The 18,332-nt window shown below is 44.6% G+C and overlaps 1 protein-coding gene across 5 annotated transcripts in view; it reads right to left on the reverse strand.

The window, feature by feature from the left end:
* The window catches only part of meis2a (Meis homeobox 2a), a 77,061-nt gene that overhangs the window by 12,499 nt on the left and 46,230 nt on the right, over nucleotides 1-18,332 (reverse strand). For all 5 annotated transcript variants that reach the window (XM_034115275.1, XM_034115200.1, XM_034115351.1 and 2 more), the window contains exon 9: nucleotides 12,091-12,167. In XM_034115275.1, the coding sequence (XP_033971166.1) occupies nucleotides 12,091-12,167 (77 nt within the window). The remainder of the gene's footprint in view (nucleotides 1-12,090; nucleotides 12,168-18,332) is intronic.

Raw genomic sequence — 18,332 nt, forward strand, 5'->3', positions numbered from 1 at the left:
ATTTAGTGCAGATGTGAAGCGGAGCGAGGCAGGATCGTTTTTTAGGAACGTCAGAGAGGGCCTACGTTTAGGGCAGCCACTGTGTTTACATAGTTTTACCTCTGTCTCTCCCTCTCTCTTTTTCTCTCATCCACTGTGCCTCCATGCCCCCCTCCACAGTCTTTTGTCTGCCTCTCAAAGGGGGACTGTTTCACCTCTCCTCCATGCACTTTCACTGACCTGTTTTTCTTTCCCTTTTTATTACTCCACTCATTGCCCTTTTGTGGCATCCCCCCCCCCCTCAGTCCAATATGAGTAACATTTGCGTTGCTCTGTCAGTCTAGCTGCAGAAGTAATTCCTCTCTGAAACCCGGGGAGTACGAGTCATTAAGACTCGAGTGGAAAATCAGACAAAGAATTATATATTTGTGTTGCAAACTGACACGATTTAACGAGCAGCTAATTAAAATAAATCAATAGCACTGCGGCATGCTCGCTCCCTGTCTGTCTCTCTTTTCTCGCTCTGATTTTCTTGTCAGCACCAAAGAGGTGGAATACTGCAGTGTGGAGTGCAATGCTATTATAATGATGGTTGTACCCTTAAAATAAGGATTCAACTACCACCTATGCATTATGATGAACACACTGGTTCATTAAGTAAGGGTACATATCTTACTATCCATTTGAAATGTACAGTAAACATCCCAGAAGTAACTCTCTTAACTACAACAGCAAACACAAACAACAAAGGAAACAAACATAGACATCTCTCCCTCTATTTACCCTCCCATCTAACACCTTCTCCCCTCTTCCCCCTGTCCAGTGAGGGCATGTCACCCCTGGGCCTTGCAGTCCAGCAGCCTGACCCCTACATGGCGAGCTGTGCGGCCCCAGCTGCTGACTGTCCGTCAAACACCTCCAGAGCAGCGTTGGGCCAGGAAGACCACGCTTGTTGCCCCTTTGATCCGGCAAGCAGCAGCTGCTGCTCCACACAGCAGCACTTTGTTCCTCCGTCTCCTCACCACACTGTCCTACGGCACAAAAACACTGATTCCAGTGCAGAAGTAGAGGGAGAGAAAGGAAAAAAATATGGGGATAATGGAGGTGGAGGGGGGGGGGGGGGGGGGGGGGCGAGTTAAAAAAAAACTTGCCCGTTTTTTCCTCCCTACAACATCAACAAGCTCTGACAACGGCAGCGGGGGTTTTTCTTGGCCCCGACACAGCTCTCAGGCATCTCCTTCTTGACGCTTCACCCTCCCTTCTCTTTTAAGAGATATGATAGTTATTGTTCAAATCAGCCAGGGTGAATGGAATGGACTGAGGCCAAGCCTGCCCCAGGCGTCAACACACCTGTATGAAAGAGACCTTATTGTAGCAACCCAACGTGGCTAACCTGCCCGAGCTCTTCCAGTTTTCTGACGTAAGGAGGGTAGAATCATCTCTTCTTTCTCTTTCTTTCTTCCTCAACCAGACAGTCCCCTAATATTTCCCGTCATTAACCTCCCTTTCCTCAGAGGCTGGCACCTCTGCCCTGGATTCTTTTACTAACGCTGTTATTTTTGAATATCACAACCAGACAGGGGGATTAAGGGAAAGAGTTGATGCACATCTCCCCTTGTTAGCGAGGCCCCTCTACTCTTACTCTTGGGCTCCCTCCCTTAAGACAACACCTTATTCATGTGCATAGGTAGACAAAAGGTATTCTCTGCCTGCCTGCCGAGGAGCCGAGAAGACCAACAGCTGTGTTTTACGTTGTTTGAAGAGCTTCAGAAAACATTCAACATATGTCAATATTAGCCACTTGTCGACGAATCCAGCATATAGCATGTGACAGAGGTCATCATCGCTGGAAGGTAACGCTCATTCCTCATAAGCCAGCTTGTCACTTTTTGGGTGGGTGAGGGCTTCCTGCTTTCATGCAGGGCCAACGAGAGAGAGAACAGAGACGTGCTGGCAGGCTGGCACACACACACTGACACACACATTCTCAGACACACAGAAAGGGAGGAGAATACAAAGAAAAAATAAATCCAGCTCTATCATTACCCCTGCCTACCCACCAGCCCTCCTGAGCTGAGAGGGTGAGCTTACAAGATCGCCCCATTTTCTCACTTGTGATGAGTGCCACCCCTATTGCCCGGATTTCTTTTTTTCCCACAATGCCAAGCCTGTTGGGCTCCTTTGTATGCGTCTGCGGAGCAGGCAGGTATAATCTCCGTTTGCATCCACTTCTCCCTGCTATCATATAAATGTGTGACTTTTTTTAGCCTCTCCATCTCCCTCCTGCACTATCTTTCCATCTCGATTTCTTTCACTCTCTCTTTGTCTCTATCCTCTTCTGCTCCCTTTCATTTCCAACCCTTTCCCCCTTTCTGCCTGGTAATCGAGTGAGAGATTCCACGACTCTGTGACTCCCCCTTATTGTCAGATATCAAACAGGGCGGCTTTGTGGATTACCAGGGGAAGCTGATAATGGCATGATAGAGGCGTGATATTTCAAACAAAATTGAGTGTCAATTGCCTGCATCGTCTAGGCAACACAAGTGTCTGCGCCGCAGCAGCCAGGCAGGAAATAGGGCCAATCTATTTCCTTTGCTTCATATCAAACGTCTCCTCTTCTCCCTCTTTTATATGACTATAATGGGTTCAACTCAAAGAGAAGAAGAAGAGGGCCTGCCAAGAGGGGCTTCAGCAGTTAAGTCCTTATGCAACACACATACATGTTTGGAGACATTAACGCTCCTGAATCTCAAAGTGGGAAAGCAATGCCAATGGGAGGTTGCCCCCATTTTACCACCCCGCCCCCTAACATATATCCCCTCTCTCCTCTTGCCACTTTTTTTCTCTTCACAGTATTAACCATGAATTTAGGGCAGTGAGAATGCACAGCAGTTTGAGCAATTAAAAAGTGACATCTAAACCTAGTGGATAGACGACTGAGATTCTTTAATGCCGGGGTTTAGGCGCTGTTGCACTTGCAGCCTTAAGAGCTGGTGTGTGTGTGTGTGCGTTTTGGGGGGTGGGGTGTGGGGGATTCTTCCTCCCAGTGGGATATTATCATCTTCTCATGATTGTGTCTCGGGTGCGAGTGACTGTTTCCACCAAGCACCTTTCCATGATGTGTCTTTGTTAGTGTGTTTGCACATACAAAGTGACCACGAGAGTCATTGGTCAAATGTTGTCAGCGTGCCTCTGACTCCCCTATTGAATAATTGATCTTCGGTTTCAATTGCACATAATCGCTTTGACACACATAAGCATGAACACATGCACACAAACACACATGTGTAGGCTCAGTCAGAAGCAGAGTTTAGGGCTAAAAAGCCCAGCAGCAGGCAAGTGATATAAATAGCTGTTGTTTATTGAGGGGACTGCTGGCAGAAGCAGCACTGAGACTGTGGAGCGGACCACAGGGACCCTGATGTGTCTGGTGGCCTGAAGCAAGCCCTCTGCCTCTCAGATCAGCTCTACCACTGACTGTGTGCAGCTTTTACTGGCCTCTTTCATATGTGACAGCCTAAAACAAATACAACAGTCTCAGTGTTTCACAAAAGCCACATTCAGTTAAGCCTGAACTGCAGAATTATGATCCTTGAATGTAAGTATGCTCTCATGTCATGAGTGATTCCTCCCTATACAGATCTTAATTATTTTATTTTTTAGGCTAAGATTAAAATATCTTTGAAAATAGTCAGTCAAATTAAAATTGATCAGAAAGCATCACTACAGTGAATTGCTCTTGAATAGTATGTGTATGTAAAACTAAGGGTTACCACACGTCTTTACTTCGTAACTCCTGAAATTGCGTGTGTATTTATGATGTTAACGTGTAAAACCAACATAAAACAATGTCCATGCTGCCTCCACATCAACGATCAGGTCTATTCCAATTTAAATGAAATAGGTCATATAATAAAAACCTTCTTTACCTCGCACCTGAGAGAAAACTGCAGAAAGTCTCAATACAATATGAGGATGATGAAGCACATATTTCTTAGTGGGGTAAAGTCAGATGCCGTCCACCCCCACTAGGGAAATGATATTTCCGCCTCCCCCCCTCTATCCTGCACATGCTCACAGTCTCCCAATTGAAACATCATCGTCGGAAATGGGAGGGATAAATATTCATAAGGCTGGAAGAAAGAAACCCTAGATTAGGGTAATGTTCTCCTCATTGTTCTCCCCCTTCCTTTATCCAGCTCTGTATCTCTGCATCTTGTTATGCATGTAAAAGTGTTGGATAATGGTGGCTAATTCCTCGAGCTACGTCTGATAACTTCATCAAAGCACTAACACACGTGTGCGTTGGCGTATGCATGGAGAGAGCGTGTCCGTAGGATTCACCGTTTATTTCTCACCAATCCCAAATTGGCAATTATTGGGTTTGATTTCTCCAAGATTTTGGGCAACGGTCCAATTAAGATTGGATTGTTTTGTGCAGAGGCATCTTTGCCTTTCCCGCCTGGCACTGAATGCACTGATATCTCATCCATAACAGGCCTGAACCAGAGTAGAGCATGGCTAAAACAAACAAAGGGCTATATTGATTTATAGAGTCTTCCATGATGGGCTTATTGGCCTGTACATCAAAGCCACATACAGTAGGCCACAAGGCCACGAATCAAAGCCACAGAAAACACACAACAGGTAAGAAAAAATACATGGCAGTATTCTTAATCATGGGATGAACTCTCATCTCCTTCATATCTAAAAACACTCTTGTTGTGCCTTTAAGGATGGTGGGGTCAAAGGAGGTTATTTTGAATGTGACACCACACAAACAGAGCAAAGATAGATGCTTATTTACATGCTGTTACTGTATATCCAAACACAGGGATAGAGAGAATGCAAAGTGTGAAAGAGGGAGGTAAAGAGAAACAGAGAAAGAGTGAGAGAACGAGCATGCCTGGACAGAGAGAAAATACCTTGTAGAGGTTCACAGAGTTTAAAGAGCTCAGCTAAAGAAGGAGCTCCTGTCCTCTCTGGCTCCAACACACACACAGTGTCACACGCACGCAAACACACACACCCTCAAGGCCATTCTGCTACACCTGGTCACCTTTATCCTCTTTAGTCCCCCCCCCCCCCCCCCCCTACACCCTCACCCCTCCAACACATACACAACATTCAGCAACCCAGAACATATCAGCACATAGATACACACTGCAGCACCCTGTGGCCAACACACAGCTCCTCTGGCTATCTCCCTCAGCAGATAAAACTAATTATGCCAAATCTACTTTGTCAGGTTGTCTGATCCTCTGGGGTTTAAACCTCTCGCTCTTTCTGTCTTTCTCTCACCCTCTCTCTCTCTCTCTCTTTCTGTCTGTATGTCTGTCTGTCTGACTCCGTCTCTCTCAGTCATAAACCAAAAAAAGGCCAAGAATCTGTGCCAACTGACCTCCAGAGTAACATAAACAGAGACTGCCTAGCCATAAAGTAGCTTATAGCACCATAGCAGCTGAAGTGCACAGCTTTTCTGTGTGAAAACAGACCATTCCAATTACCTTCAGAGTGACATTACATTTTTCATTTGTATTCAAATGCATGAATCAACTTCATTCAAAAAAGGCACTCATCAAGCACTCTAAACAACTCTGAACAATCACAATAAATGCATGACATCATCTAGCATACAATCCCAAGGATTTATGCATCTATTCATACTCCTAGTCCCTCTGCTGGCACTTGCCGTTGGCACCCATGTCAGGCCTCAGAGCGAAATAACAGGCCAATATCCCAGGCTTTCCAGCTGCACGCCCTGAAAGCCCATGGAGAAACCATTCGTCCCAATGAGCTCTAAAGGCAAATGGAAGCTCATAAACAGAGACTTGACTGTATAGACTTTGCATTTTATCTCTCAGCAGTTTCCCCTTTTATGGGCCAGGGACCCCTATAACAGGGGACGGAAAGGAGGGATGAGCAAGAGGGGAGGATGGCAGGGAGAGAGTAAGGATGACAGTGAGGATGTTAAGAAAGAAGGAATAAGAATGAGGCACAGGTTGGCAGAATGAGACAGAGGAGAACTGGGGTCACAAATCTTGCTGCTATTCTAGTACGTGACATCTTCGCTCGTTTGCGGCTGCTCATTAACAAACAATACTGCTGTGAAATTGGTTTAATGACAAAGTAATAAAATTGCTATTCTGCTCACAGATGGCCTCAGGCACAGGGAGATTCTGGCAGGCTTACTGTGGCTGCACGTGTGCATTAAGCTGCTTGTTCATGAAAACAGCATCCTACACTTTCTTTCTCACTATCACCAACCTTTTTCTTCTTCTTTTTAAGTTCGCTCTCTCCCTGCAAATGAAATAAATTAACCTACTTTCCTCCCTTGTATTCTCCCTCTCCCACACTCTCACCCTTAGAGTTTCTCTCTCTCTCTCTGGTGTATTCTCTTTCTCTCTCTCGATCTCTCTCCAGTTCTCACCCCTAGTTCAGAAATTACCATCTTAAAATAAAAAAAAGGGAGGCTCGCCCACGCAAACGCAGCTCGACTTCATTTCAAAACGCAGAGCCCCTTGTTATTAAACGACCCACCAATAAAACCAAGCCGTTGAGGAATAAAAGAGCCAAAAGGAGCAGAGGACTACAAAGACCTCCCTCCTCCCATCTCTCTCCATCTCTCCCTCTCTAAATGCTTCTTTCAGCTCTTTGCCTCTATCTTTCCTCGTCTGGCTTCGTTCTCCTCGCATGCCGTCTTTGCTGGGAGAACTCCACAGCCTTGGAGAGTCTTGAGCATGAAATGGGAAAACAAGTAAAAAAAAAAAAAGCATTCGTTTTCACGCATGATCGCCCGACAGTGCCAATTTCTTTTTTTAAAGCTCCACCTGTTTTTCATGACTCTGGGCTCGCACAGAGGTGGGCACAGGGCTTCTCAATTGCCACGGTGGGTGTCCATGCCATGCTATGACCCAATGTGCCCCCAGTGCCTGATAAAGTGGGAGTGGGCCCTGTTAATCACACTGAGCGTTTCAACAGCGGCATGTGTTCATGTATCACACGCAGCACATATACTTTGAGTGCACGCATAAACACTGTGGCGCACATTAGCATCAGCTGTTCAAGACTGCCATGGCTTATCCTGTAAGTACGGCATGTGTCTAGATTGCACCGCAAACAGACATTTGGATATGTAACAACTGCGGAACAAAACGAAAAACAAAATGAAACCTACTCCAACGCCTGATCTGTTTTATTCTGCCAATAAAGAACATATTTTTCCAAATGTGTTTCCCCCTCCAAAACAGATAAAATGGGATTATTATTACAGCATCAAGAAAGCCACCAGATCAAATGAATTTAGCGGGTAGGGGGTGATGGTAGGGGGGCTGGCACTTGGGATCTGACAACAGAGTCAATTCTGCTAATTAACTGCCAATTAGCAGTCCCTAAATGAGAGGGATCATGATGCCTGTGTTGGCAGTGCCCCGATAGTCTCTTTCTCTCTCAGTCAGACTCACATATACACTGATGGTCTCGCACACAGACACACTAGTAGGATACACACACAAACAAACACACACACACACAGCCGCAACCTCTCCACACTCCAGCTGTATATTTAGAAAGCCAGGGGCATAAGATGGTCACTGTTGGGAGTCCCTGGTTGCAGCCAAAAAAAGGCCTGACATTTCCATCTGGGTCAAAGTTAGACAGATAACCAGCAACTTCAGTCAACTAGCTCCACAGACCCAAATGCAAGGAATATGTAGAAGAGAGAGGAGAGGGAAAAGGGACCTACAAAAAAAAGAGCTAAATACTTTGAAAGAATGTGGAAAAAAAGGCGGCTGGGCGAGCTTAATAGCTTTATGTTACATTTGGAAAATATTAGTTATTATTTTGCATTTCATAATGGGTTCGCCTGCCAAACCAGAGGATCATAAAAAATCATGAAAGCAAGTGTTTCTAAGTGTCTCACTGGACTGAGGAATAAGAGCTGGAAAATGCTTTACTAAGTGGAAGAACAAATTTGGCTTTGGTTTTTCACTTTCATGCTTTCTTAAGACACCACACACAATTGTGTTTGACCATATAACACTTTGCAAGCGAACCTGCAGTACAGCTACTTTGTGCTTCTGTGATTTAAACTTTGAGAAGTTTGGAGGGATCCATGAAAGGGAAAAACTGAGGATCTGAATGGGAATGGGGATCATGCTGTGAAGAGAGCTCCAGAGCAGTCAGTTTAGAGCGAGATCAACTCAGTTTATCTGCAAGCTGTATTACAGCAGGATGCAACCTTATAGGAGACTTGGTAATAAAGCTTTGCCTTACTTCTGAGCTCCTATTTTATTTATTCCACCTGCACACCTGCCTCATAATACATGTTGGTCACACTATTAAATACTGTAATTTTGGTAGTCCAGTTGTATGACCTTATTCTACGTCTCAATACAAAGGAATTGAATATCTAAATCTTGATGTAAATGTCAATCAACAGTAAATGAACATGGAATAAAAAAAGACTGTTACTTAATGATGAGTATGTATTTCTGGTGAGCACAGATTATCCAGAAAAAAAAACAATCAGTGCACCGTGCCCTGCCCTGAATGGCCGGAGAGATTGAGAGTCATCTCCTCAGTGGGCACAGGCTGCTTGGCGCCGTCGTCTGGCGGATATCCTTCCCTTATCATGTGACCTGTGCTCCGACAGGGGGCAAAGGTTGGCTGCGATCCGCCCCTGTGTCTTAATAACTCACTCATTGTATTCCTTTCTGCTGCTAATTAGAGCCTCTCCCCTGTGTGTGTAAGTGTGTGTGTGTGTGTGTGTGTGTGTGCGTATATTTGTGTATGTGTCTATGCATGTATTCCCCCCTGGGCAGTAGAGAGGAGGCAGAGAAGTAAAAATAGAGTGTGGCTTAGTGCCCTCTTTATTGTTATTAGTGCTCCAGTGGCACAGCAGTCAGTCATCATAGATGCCAAGAACTGTCATATTCACTCTTTGACTTGCTCTACCTCTGCCCTCTCTCTCTCTCTCTCTTGCTGCTGTGGAAATGACCAACTGGCTGCCTCTGAGATGAGGGAATAATGAGGGGACGATTTCCTTCCTTTTTTTAGATGCTGTTTCTCTCAGTCATCTGTCATCGGCGTCATTTCTCAGGCCCATATAATAACCCTGCGTGCATGTATGTATGTGTGTGTGTGTGTGTGTGTGCACATTACTGCGGTGGTAAATAACGGCAGGATAGTTGGCGTGTGCGTTTATGGCAGTGAGTGAGGGCGCATCGTGCTGGGTCTGACGCTGAGACATGAAAAGACTCGGTCAGGCCCCATTTAGCCCAGACTGATAGCAGGACACCAGGAGCTGCTGAGGCAGGCAAATATACCGCTAGAAACTGTAAACTGTAAACGATTCTGCAGCATATAGACCCCTGAGTCTGCCGTTTCACCTACTTTGCTATCCCAGAACCCTGCGTGTGACACGGCCCTCACCTTTTTCCTGCAATCTTAAACAAATGCAATTACACGTCGGACCACTCCCCGATTCTGTTAGCATGACGCCAGCTGTCTTAAATGTGGCCAGAGCAAACACCAACTAATGGTCAACTAATGGCGCCCTGATACACTGTACACACATCTGAACATACTAAGGGAGAGTAGCGTCCCATTGGAAATAATGTGCACACATACTTACACAGAGACTATACTATTAACAGGATAATCAAGTCTGCCTTCTTGTCTGCTAAACACCAGCGCAGGGAGATTGTGGACTTTAACCTTTTCTTTTGTTTCTTATATACATCAGACAGCTAATGGGGTGTGGGCTACAAACAGGTGAGGCTGGCAGCTAATGGTACAATCTAGATATAGAACAAGGTGGAGTATCTTCTGAAACAAAAAGTTTGAAACCAGCGAGAACTGAGGGTTTTGTTTTGTGTGCTGCAGGTAAAACGTAAAAGAAGGTGTTAGTTGGAGAGTATGATTTGCGGAGGTTTGATGGGGCAAGTGGGGAGAGAGCGAGATGCACTGTCTATTGACTATCACACAGAGCACCCTTGTGCCCTCGCTAGGCTGCGATTGTGCCCGGCGGACAAAGCCCTGATTCAGCACATCCTTTCCCCGAGGGAGAGCTCTGGAAACCGAAGACGGCGGCCATCCCCTCCCTCTCCCCCCTCTCATCCTCTGCTTCTGTCTCTCCCTCCCTCTGTCTCCATCGTCCTCTCCCTCTATTTGGCCAGTAACGTGGCAGCGGCCGTGCATCAAAGGGAACTACAGAACAATGCAAGGGGCCAGCCAGGAATTTGAAGAGCTTTTTTTTTTTTTTTTTTTTATAAACAGGAATTTCATATGGCAAAGTTCTGTCATATCCTGGGTGGACCCTCTCAGCGGTCACTGGAACATGAAACCAAAGAGGAAAAAGCAAGGGGACAACCCAAACAAAGCGATATTAAACAGTCCTGCCTGGTTCAACTCACTTTAAAATAACCAATAACTTTGCATCATCTGAATGAACCAGAGATAGAGCAGCAGAGTATACGCTTCTCTAATGACTTTATTTGTGAAAATTGATTCTTGGTGTGTTTTTGTTAACATGGTTGGTGTAACAGTAGTACACAGCTTCATGGCCACCTATGTGTGTGTGTGTGTGTGGATGTGTGTAAACAGGGTTCATGAGGATGTTGCCCAGCACGAGATTTGCTTTATAAATGGATCTGAGGCATTTCGGAGCCAGGCTTGGATTTCATGGCTTCTGAGAAGGCAGGGACTCTTCCTATATCTATCTCTGTCTCAGTCTATTTCTCTCGCTCCCTCTCTCCTCGCAGGTTTGCAGACTATTTCTGCATTAATCACCATGACACAGGCAAGGCAACTCAATTTTCTGCTCCTGTAGGTAAGGTGCGTGGCGTCCCGAAACGGTGGCACGAGGCATGAAACAGGCAAGCGGGGGCTAATCTTTGGTTACTGGTGTAATTGAAATGCTATCCACACTGTAGGGTGCATTAAAGTCTGATAACAGCGGTTCCTGTGGCCAATTTAAGTAGCTTGACTTCCCTTGGCTAGAAGGGAATAAAGAAAAGGGTGAGAGACAGAGACTGGAAGAGAGAGAGGATGTCAGAATGGAGGGGGGAGGACGAGGGAGGGGGCTGATAGATAAGGCCGACAAACCAGGCTAATTCTCTAGGCATGTTTCTCATTGTGATCGAGGAAAAATGAGAAAAAAAATGTATCACGGAACCAAAAAATCAATTGACCCTCGGGTGGCTTGTCAGGCTGCGAGTCTGATAAACCTAAAAGCTTCGTTAATGTCGGCCTGCCTGTAACCAACAGATAGAGCACTTTGTAAATGAACCCGCTTTGATAAATATATTAAGGAAAGCTGTGAATAAAAGGCACAGACTTGTCATTTGTAAATAGAACCCCCGCTACATGGAATTAGAATGATAAAATGGGGTTCCATATAATTAAGTTTGTGTAAGACCTGAAATCCGTGCAAATACCTTCCCGGAAATTTGAAAAGAAGCTGTCAGTTCAATTAATCTGAACATCACCCTGAGAATGTACTGAACAAAATTAAGCTGCAGATAAAACCTGGGCTAGTATTTTGATAAGTAATTCCTGTATCATTTCTTTGCTTCTGTGATCATTTTATTTAATCCACCACCCCCAGTTATGTGCTAAGCCATCTACAAAGGCCCTGCTGGCCAGGCCACCAAAACCTTAATCCACCATATAGCTTGCGTAAAATGGGGAGGGGGTGGCAGTCAGTTTTGCCTTTTGTCGAGGGCACCAGTGACGGTGCTAGGTATGTTTTTTGGATGAAGGGGTGGGGTGGGTGTGGGGGCTGTAGGGGTAGCTTATGATCGCTGCCTTTCTCCCTTAAATATATCCCACTGAATACATGTGCATCAAACCACAAAGGCCACTGACTTAGCCGCAGAACACTTTGCCGATAACACCGGAACATCCGAGTAGCTTATACGTAATAATGTTACAAAGGTTGTCCGTGTGTAGATTGTCGCGTGCTGCTACGTGTGTGTTTATATGCGGCGAGGAGGGCTGCACATAAACGGTTTTCACACTTGGCGCGGAAGAAGGAGGCGAAGGCTTTTGAAAATGAAAGGCAGAGCGATGCTGGTGGTGGAGATAGGGCGAACGGAAATCTTGACTCACCAGTTGTTTACTTGTAAGATGGTGAGGCCTGTGTCTTGGGCTAGCTGCTTCTTCTGCTCTTCAGAGGGGTATGGGTGCTGCAGGAGCAAACAGAGAGAGAAACATACAGATTAATATAAATATTCAGATAAAAACACTCATTAAGGGAAGCGCTGGAAGGGCTTGCTCCGAGTCAAGTTCCCGACTGTTGCTTGTTACTGTATGTATTCAATATGTGCTCCTGTTTGTGTATTGTGTAACCCAACACTGCACCTTCTTATGACCTACACCCAACCCTGCCCCTCATTTTCACTGTATAGACATTCACAGCTCACACGTGTCCACCCACACAACAACACACATGCACAGTTCAGTGTTAAAACTGCCAGAGCTGGCCCAACAAGTTTGTCAACTGTGATAACCCCCTCCCCTATCCCCACCCCACCCACACACACAAACAACATATAATGTGCAGACTGAGCATATGTACTACAAGCAGAAATAAAACCAACTCTTACAAGCAAACACAAAGATTTACTAGCGGGCCTAACAGCACATACTGTGGTGTCTGAAGATCCTTTTATAATACTGAGCAACATAATGAGTGGGTGCAGATTTACAGTGAATACATTTATCTTTTCTTGAATGTCTGACATGTATCTTGGTATTGGCTCTTTCATAGAGAGCAGCTGAATACAGACTAATGCTAAAAGAACAGAATGCTGTGAAATCTCCTCCACAGCCTCGCCAAGAATTTTACCTGAAAATGTAATTCTGCGACCAGGGATGCAATGATACTATTTGTGTCAGGTCCAATCTAGAGAACATGGGCTGATATAAATGGCAGACCTTGGTCTGCCTTGCTCCCCCTGGGCTTGCTATGAAGCATGACAAAACAACAGTGATCGCTGGTGACAGATGTCTTTAAGGGCCAGATTAGGAGTCGGGGCGCACGCAAATGAAACAAATGAGACACTATGCGTTTCATTCAGCCACTGGAGACAGAACCCATGCATGCAAACAGAGATACACATTCATTTGTGTACAACTATGTGCAAAGAGAAATGCACACAAGCAAATATTCATAGACATGACACCTGCAAATCACAACACACAAAAAAAACCTTTTTAAAGCTGACACTTAAATCCTTCTCTATATTCGGATGGCTTCAAGCTCCATTAACACACATTCTTCCCCTTCAATGAAAACACCTATAGCCACACATCTTAGACGCTTTTTTCAGCCTCACACTCATCGAGAAAGCAAATTGCATGAAGCTGGTAATGTCTGCCTGACTCGCGTTCATTTAATTCAATTTTAACTTGAAATGATAACAGTTGCTCAAGAACAGTTTTCTCATTTATTACTGCTGAAATAATTGATGTAAGTGAGGTTCCATATCAGCAGAGAGGACTATTTCTCCTTTCAGGTAGTACTGCCTGTCTAAATGTAGTCTGTTTTAATTAAAGGAGAGACCAAAAAAATGGGTAGAGGAATGTGCTCAATTAATAACAAACAAGGCTGAGATTGGACAAATAATGAGTCCCGGCTGCAGAAAAGGATTACTCTGATTTGTACTTGTGTTCGTGGTCCCTTTTAATATGCTAAAATTATTAACAAAGGAAAGATGATAATGCTTGCATAGGAATACATTTTTTGATTGCCACGTGTTGACATTTCCTTGGCTAGGCAAGACAGAGCAATGTCTATTGGTTTCTGTGTGTGTGTAAATGTGCTTAGTAAAATGCAATGTGTGCAACAGATATACGTGTGTGTGTGTGTGTGTGTGTGTGTGTGTGTGTGTGTGTGTGTGTGTGTGTGTGACCGTTTTGAACAACATGTAATAAGAGCACAACCTCTCTTTCCCTCCCCCTTACACACCCAAGCTTCCTAGGCGTTTTCATATTAGCTATGACCCCGGTCACGATCAAAACACGCTCGCAAATCCAACGGGACACACACTCCCTCCCACTCTTTTTTGTGCACGCACACTACACAAACATGTACACAAATTGAGACAGAGCTAAAGATGATGTGGTATGGAGGTGTGGGGAGAGGAGCGGCCTAGATTGGAAATGGGAGTGGGTCATTTACATTGTATTAAGGCTTCCTCAGCCTCTCAAACCCAGACCCGGTCATCAATCGCATACTGTCAGCCGGAGCGCGCTTTAGCCCGGTGATAAATACGCCCGGCCAGCGGCATAGCTCGTCCAGCAGCCACCACGTAATGAATGGTTTGAACAAACAAGAAAGATGTCTCATCAAGGAGAGTGGGGACGTTAAAGCCCCCCTCACACACAAAACCCTGAGTAAGGAGATTTACTCTGACCACATAGACACGACATATAAAAAAAAAAAATCCTATTTCGTTCATCTCATACCCCTCCTAGCTCTGGCTCATCCACCTCTCCTCGCCTCCCTGTGTCAGACTAGATTTCTCCCCTGCAACCCCAAGACTTGCATGCACATATGCACTGCCAAGCACAGACACGCAAACACACACATACAAACATACACACACAATATGTCTGTATACAACCTATCCTCACTTCATCTATCCTCAACTCTTGCTGACCCCCCTCCCCGACACACACATACTTTTTATGACTGTTACTGCAGGCCACCCACACTTTATGTTGTGGCAGCTTTTCTTAGAGTATGGGGCTCAGAAATCCCAGCTACAGAAAATAGTGTGTGGTGGCAATGGTGACACACACACACACAGAAACACAGACGTGAGAAATAAGCCGACATGGTGGGCCCAGTGGTTACAGCGCTGCAGCAGCCGTGAAATTGGAGAACGTCTATTTAGACCTCTGGGTAACCTCTTAATGTTAATTGCCTCAATAAAAAAATATATATGTTTGTAAATCACCCAATGAGCACAAAAAAAAAATCTGATATGAAAAGAGTAAACGTGAGATGAATTGGCGAATGCATTTTAAACAAAGTGCTAAATCTGTTCTAATGTGTTTCTTCCTGGATATGTCCTTCCCTACCCTCAGGAGACAGTATGACATGGTTATTTAATGGATGAAACACAAACACGGAGCAAGATCAAAGATGGTATTGATAATCTCCCCACTAGCTTTGGATCCGCTCAATATGTTCAGTTCCAACCACCAAGGCCAATATCCTTAAAACAGGATTGACCGCAAAACGTAAAACATCCAGTCTATAAATAATTAGAGCTAGAAATGAGCAGCCTTAATTTGTTGTCTAGGCAGAGTGGGATCGAAAACACCTCTGTTAATTATGCTGGAGGCTGTTAATGGCACAAGCCTGCACTATCCTGATGCACACATGTTGTCCAACTCCTGCAATCTCACCTAAAAAAGCACAGCTAAACATCAACACAAACACACACACAGGTGGATCACATTCTGCCAGTCATTCAGAATGAAGCTGTGTGTGTGTGTTTGTGTGTGTGTGTGTGTGTATGTGTGTGTGATGGCTAAATTACAGGGTGTGATGTGTTCTGTGCTCTCTGATAGTGCTGGATGTAATGGCCCCTGTGGTTGCAGAACATTACAAGCTGAGGGGGCTCCATCATCTGCTGTGTACGGTCCTTAAACCCCCCCCCTGAGCCCCAGCTTGGCGTTTCACCATATACAATAACCACGGCCAGTGCTGGACCACTCTTACTTCACACCACACCACTCCTATCTACTCCTTCAACATCCCGCCTGCTGTATATCAGATTCATACTCTCCTGACACCTATTTCGCCGCCGTCCTCAAACCCCACAGCCCGATCATTATCCCGGTCGCTCCATTCAACCCTTGCAAGAGTCGCTGGTGGACCCCATTGATTAATGACATCATCAGTGTGTGACATGAGTTATAGAGCCAGGTCACAAGGTCGCAGTGGCTTGCAAACCTATTCCATGCTAATGACTTCCAGGAAATCAAAAGCCATTGGCTGTTTACCCTGTTGCCGGGGCAACACAGAGGATCTGCTGATGACGATTCATGTGATTTAGCCTTTGCTTCTTTCTCATTTGCATTGGGTTATTAGATAATCTCGTGTATATATTTTGTATATGTTTAAAAGACTTTGTATTAAAGTTTTAGCGATTATAAAAAGTGGCAAATGCTTACAGACATCATTTTATATAATAGCTTCTTGCATAGAAATGCGTGGTGGAAATATTTGATGGGCTTCAATGTGAGTTTGTGTTTAGTTTTCAGCATTATTGTATCTCAGTATTTCCTTTCATATATCCCCTCCCTCACATTGATTGGAATCTTATTTGTTTTTAATCAAAGCGACGGGAGGATGATAATAACATTCACTGTCAGAAATAAACGCAATCAAATATAGGAATGACATTTTAATATGAATTCTGCATAAGATTGGCACATTTTAAATATGAAGTTGCCATTGTTAATAATGCTACAATTGGCTCCTTTGACAAATGACAATGAGATTGAATGCATATCGGCATTACCGGGAGATCAAACAGATATGACAAATAAATCCAGTTGGAGATTTCGAATCCATCACGCGTGTTTACTATGCACACAGCAATCTCTGGCTTTTTAGCTGCAGTTTTCTGACAGATTGTGTGGTTTAAATGGAAGCACACAGTTAATAACTTCCATCTGTAAACATCAAATAGATCGATGATTGACAATTAACAGAGGAGCTTCATATTTATATGATAATCATTTTTCAAATGTATCAGCGAAGTATTACCATCAAATAAGAATTCTGACCGAAGTAATGCTTTGTGATTTCAAACTTAAATTAGATTTTTTAATCAATTGTGAACTAATGTCTAGTTTATTATCATACTTAGCCGAGCATTAACGAATATGAATATATATGTATTACTATTTCCACACCTATCATCACCATTTATATCTTTATGCTCAACGCTATATATATCTTCTTTATTCTGTCTTTTCTTCCATCACTCTCTCACTCCCTCTCTTTGTGTGTTTTGTTTGAGGCGGTTTGAGATTGGGGGAGTCAAGTTTTTTTTGTTTTTTCTGTGTTTGTTTTATTTTACTGAGAACTAAACCGCTTCCTGACAACAGTCTGAAAACAGGCAAGAATGCCACATGACTCAATGACTGAACCCGGCTGCTCTCTCCCTCTCTTGATTGCACACACACACACACACACACACACACACACACACACACACACACACACACACACACACACACACACACACACACACACACACACCACACACACACACACACACACACACACCACACACACACACACACACACACACACACACACACACACACACACACACACACACACACACACACACACACACACACGACTTATAAACAGAACTCACATGATGCCAACCTACAAAACTGCACACACTGCATGCCAACCTCTGATAACAGCAAATTAAAGTACATCCATATCTACACCTCACACGATCTGCATTCAGAACATACCACTGCACTTGTGTCTTTCTCACTCCAGACTCCAGCTTCCCCAGTAACTATAAGGGCTCTCCGCGGACTGCCCTCTGACAGTAAAAAAAGTGATGATTGCAAATACAAGGCGGACTGGCGAGGCCCGCGGCATCTATTATAGAGCGAAAGGGCCCCCAGTCTGTCTGTCTGCCTCTCTGACTGGCTGGCCGGCTGGTTGGCAGTGCTTCAGTACTACTACTACTGCTGCTGTTGCTGCCATGGCCCGCCACAACAATCGCTGGCTGGGCTCCTGAAGCCAGCTGCTGGACCACAGCCAGCAGCCTGTTTGCTCTACACCATTAATTTATGTTCACTGGAGATGGCGCAAGGTTGTATGAAAGCTCTACAGCATAACTGCCCTGCTCGCCTGCCAAGCTACAGTAACAGTAAAGCGGGTGAGGGGAGTCAGGAGGAGCGATGTGGGTGAGGAAGGAGCCCTGGAGGATATGCGAGTTTATAGGCATCTGATTGTACAAAGCTCCATGAGGCTAAATAGCAATCACTCCCACACAATCCCAATGCACCTCCAGACTTAGCGGATCGACCAGCAAAAAAAAAAAGAGAAATGTTTTAGGGGAAAAGCTATCATGCATAATGATAACAAGGTATCACTTTTATCCAATAAAGAAAATGAAGATTCATTATCTATGCCGAAATCTGTAAAAGACTCCCAAATGTGGATCAACTGAACTCAACCTATAGATCTATTGGAGTTTGCCAACAGTTATAAACACATACTGTGTGCGTGCTCTGTTGTGGTCCTGGTCTCATTTGTGGCCTGCAGCCATAGAGATGCGCCTATTTAATCGTCAGAT

The sequence above is a fragment of the Trematomus bernacchii genome, unplaced genomic scaffold, assembly GCF_902827165.1.
Source record: "Trematomus bernacchii unplaced genomic scaffold, fTreBer1.1, whole genome shotgun sequence".
Taxonomy (NCBI): domain Eukaryota; kingdom Metazoa; phylum Chordata; class Actinopteri; order Perciformes; family Nototheniidae; genus Trematomus; species Trematomus bernacchii.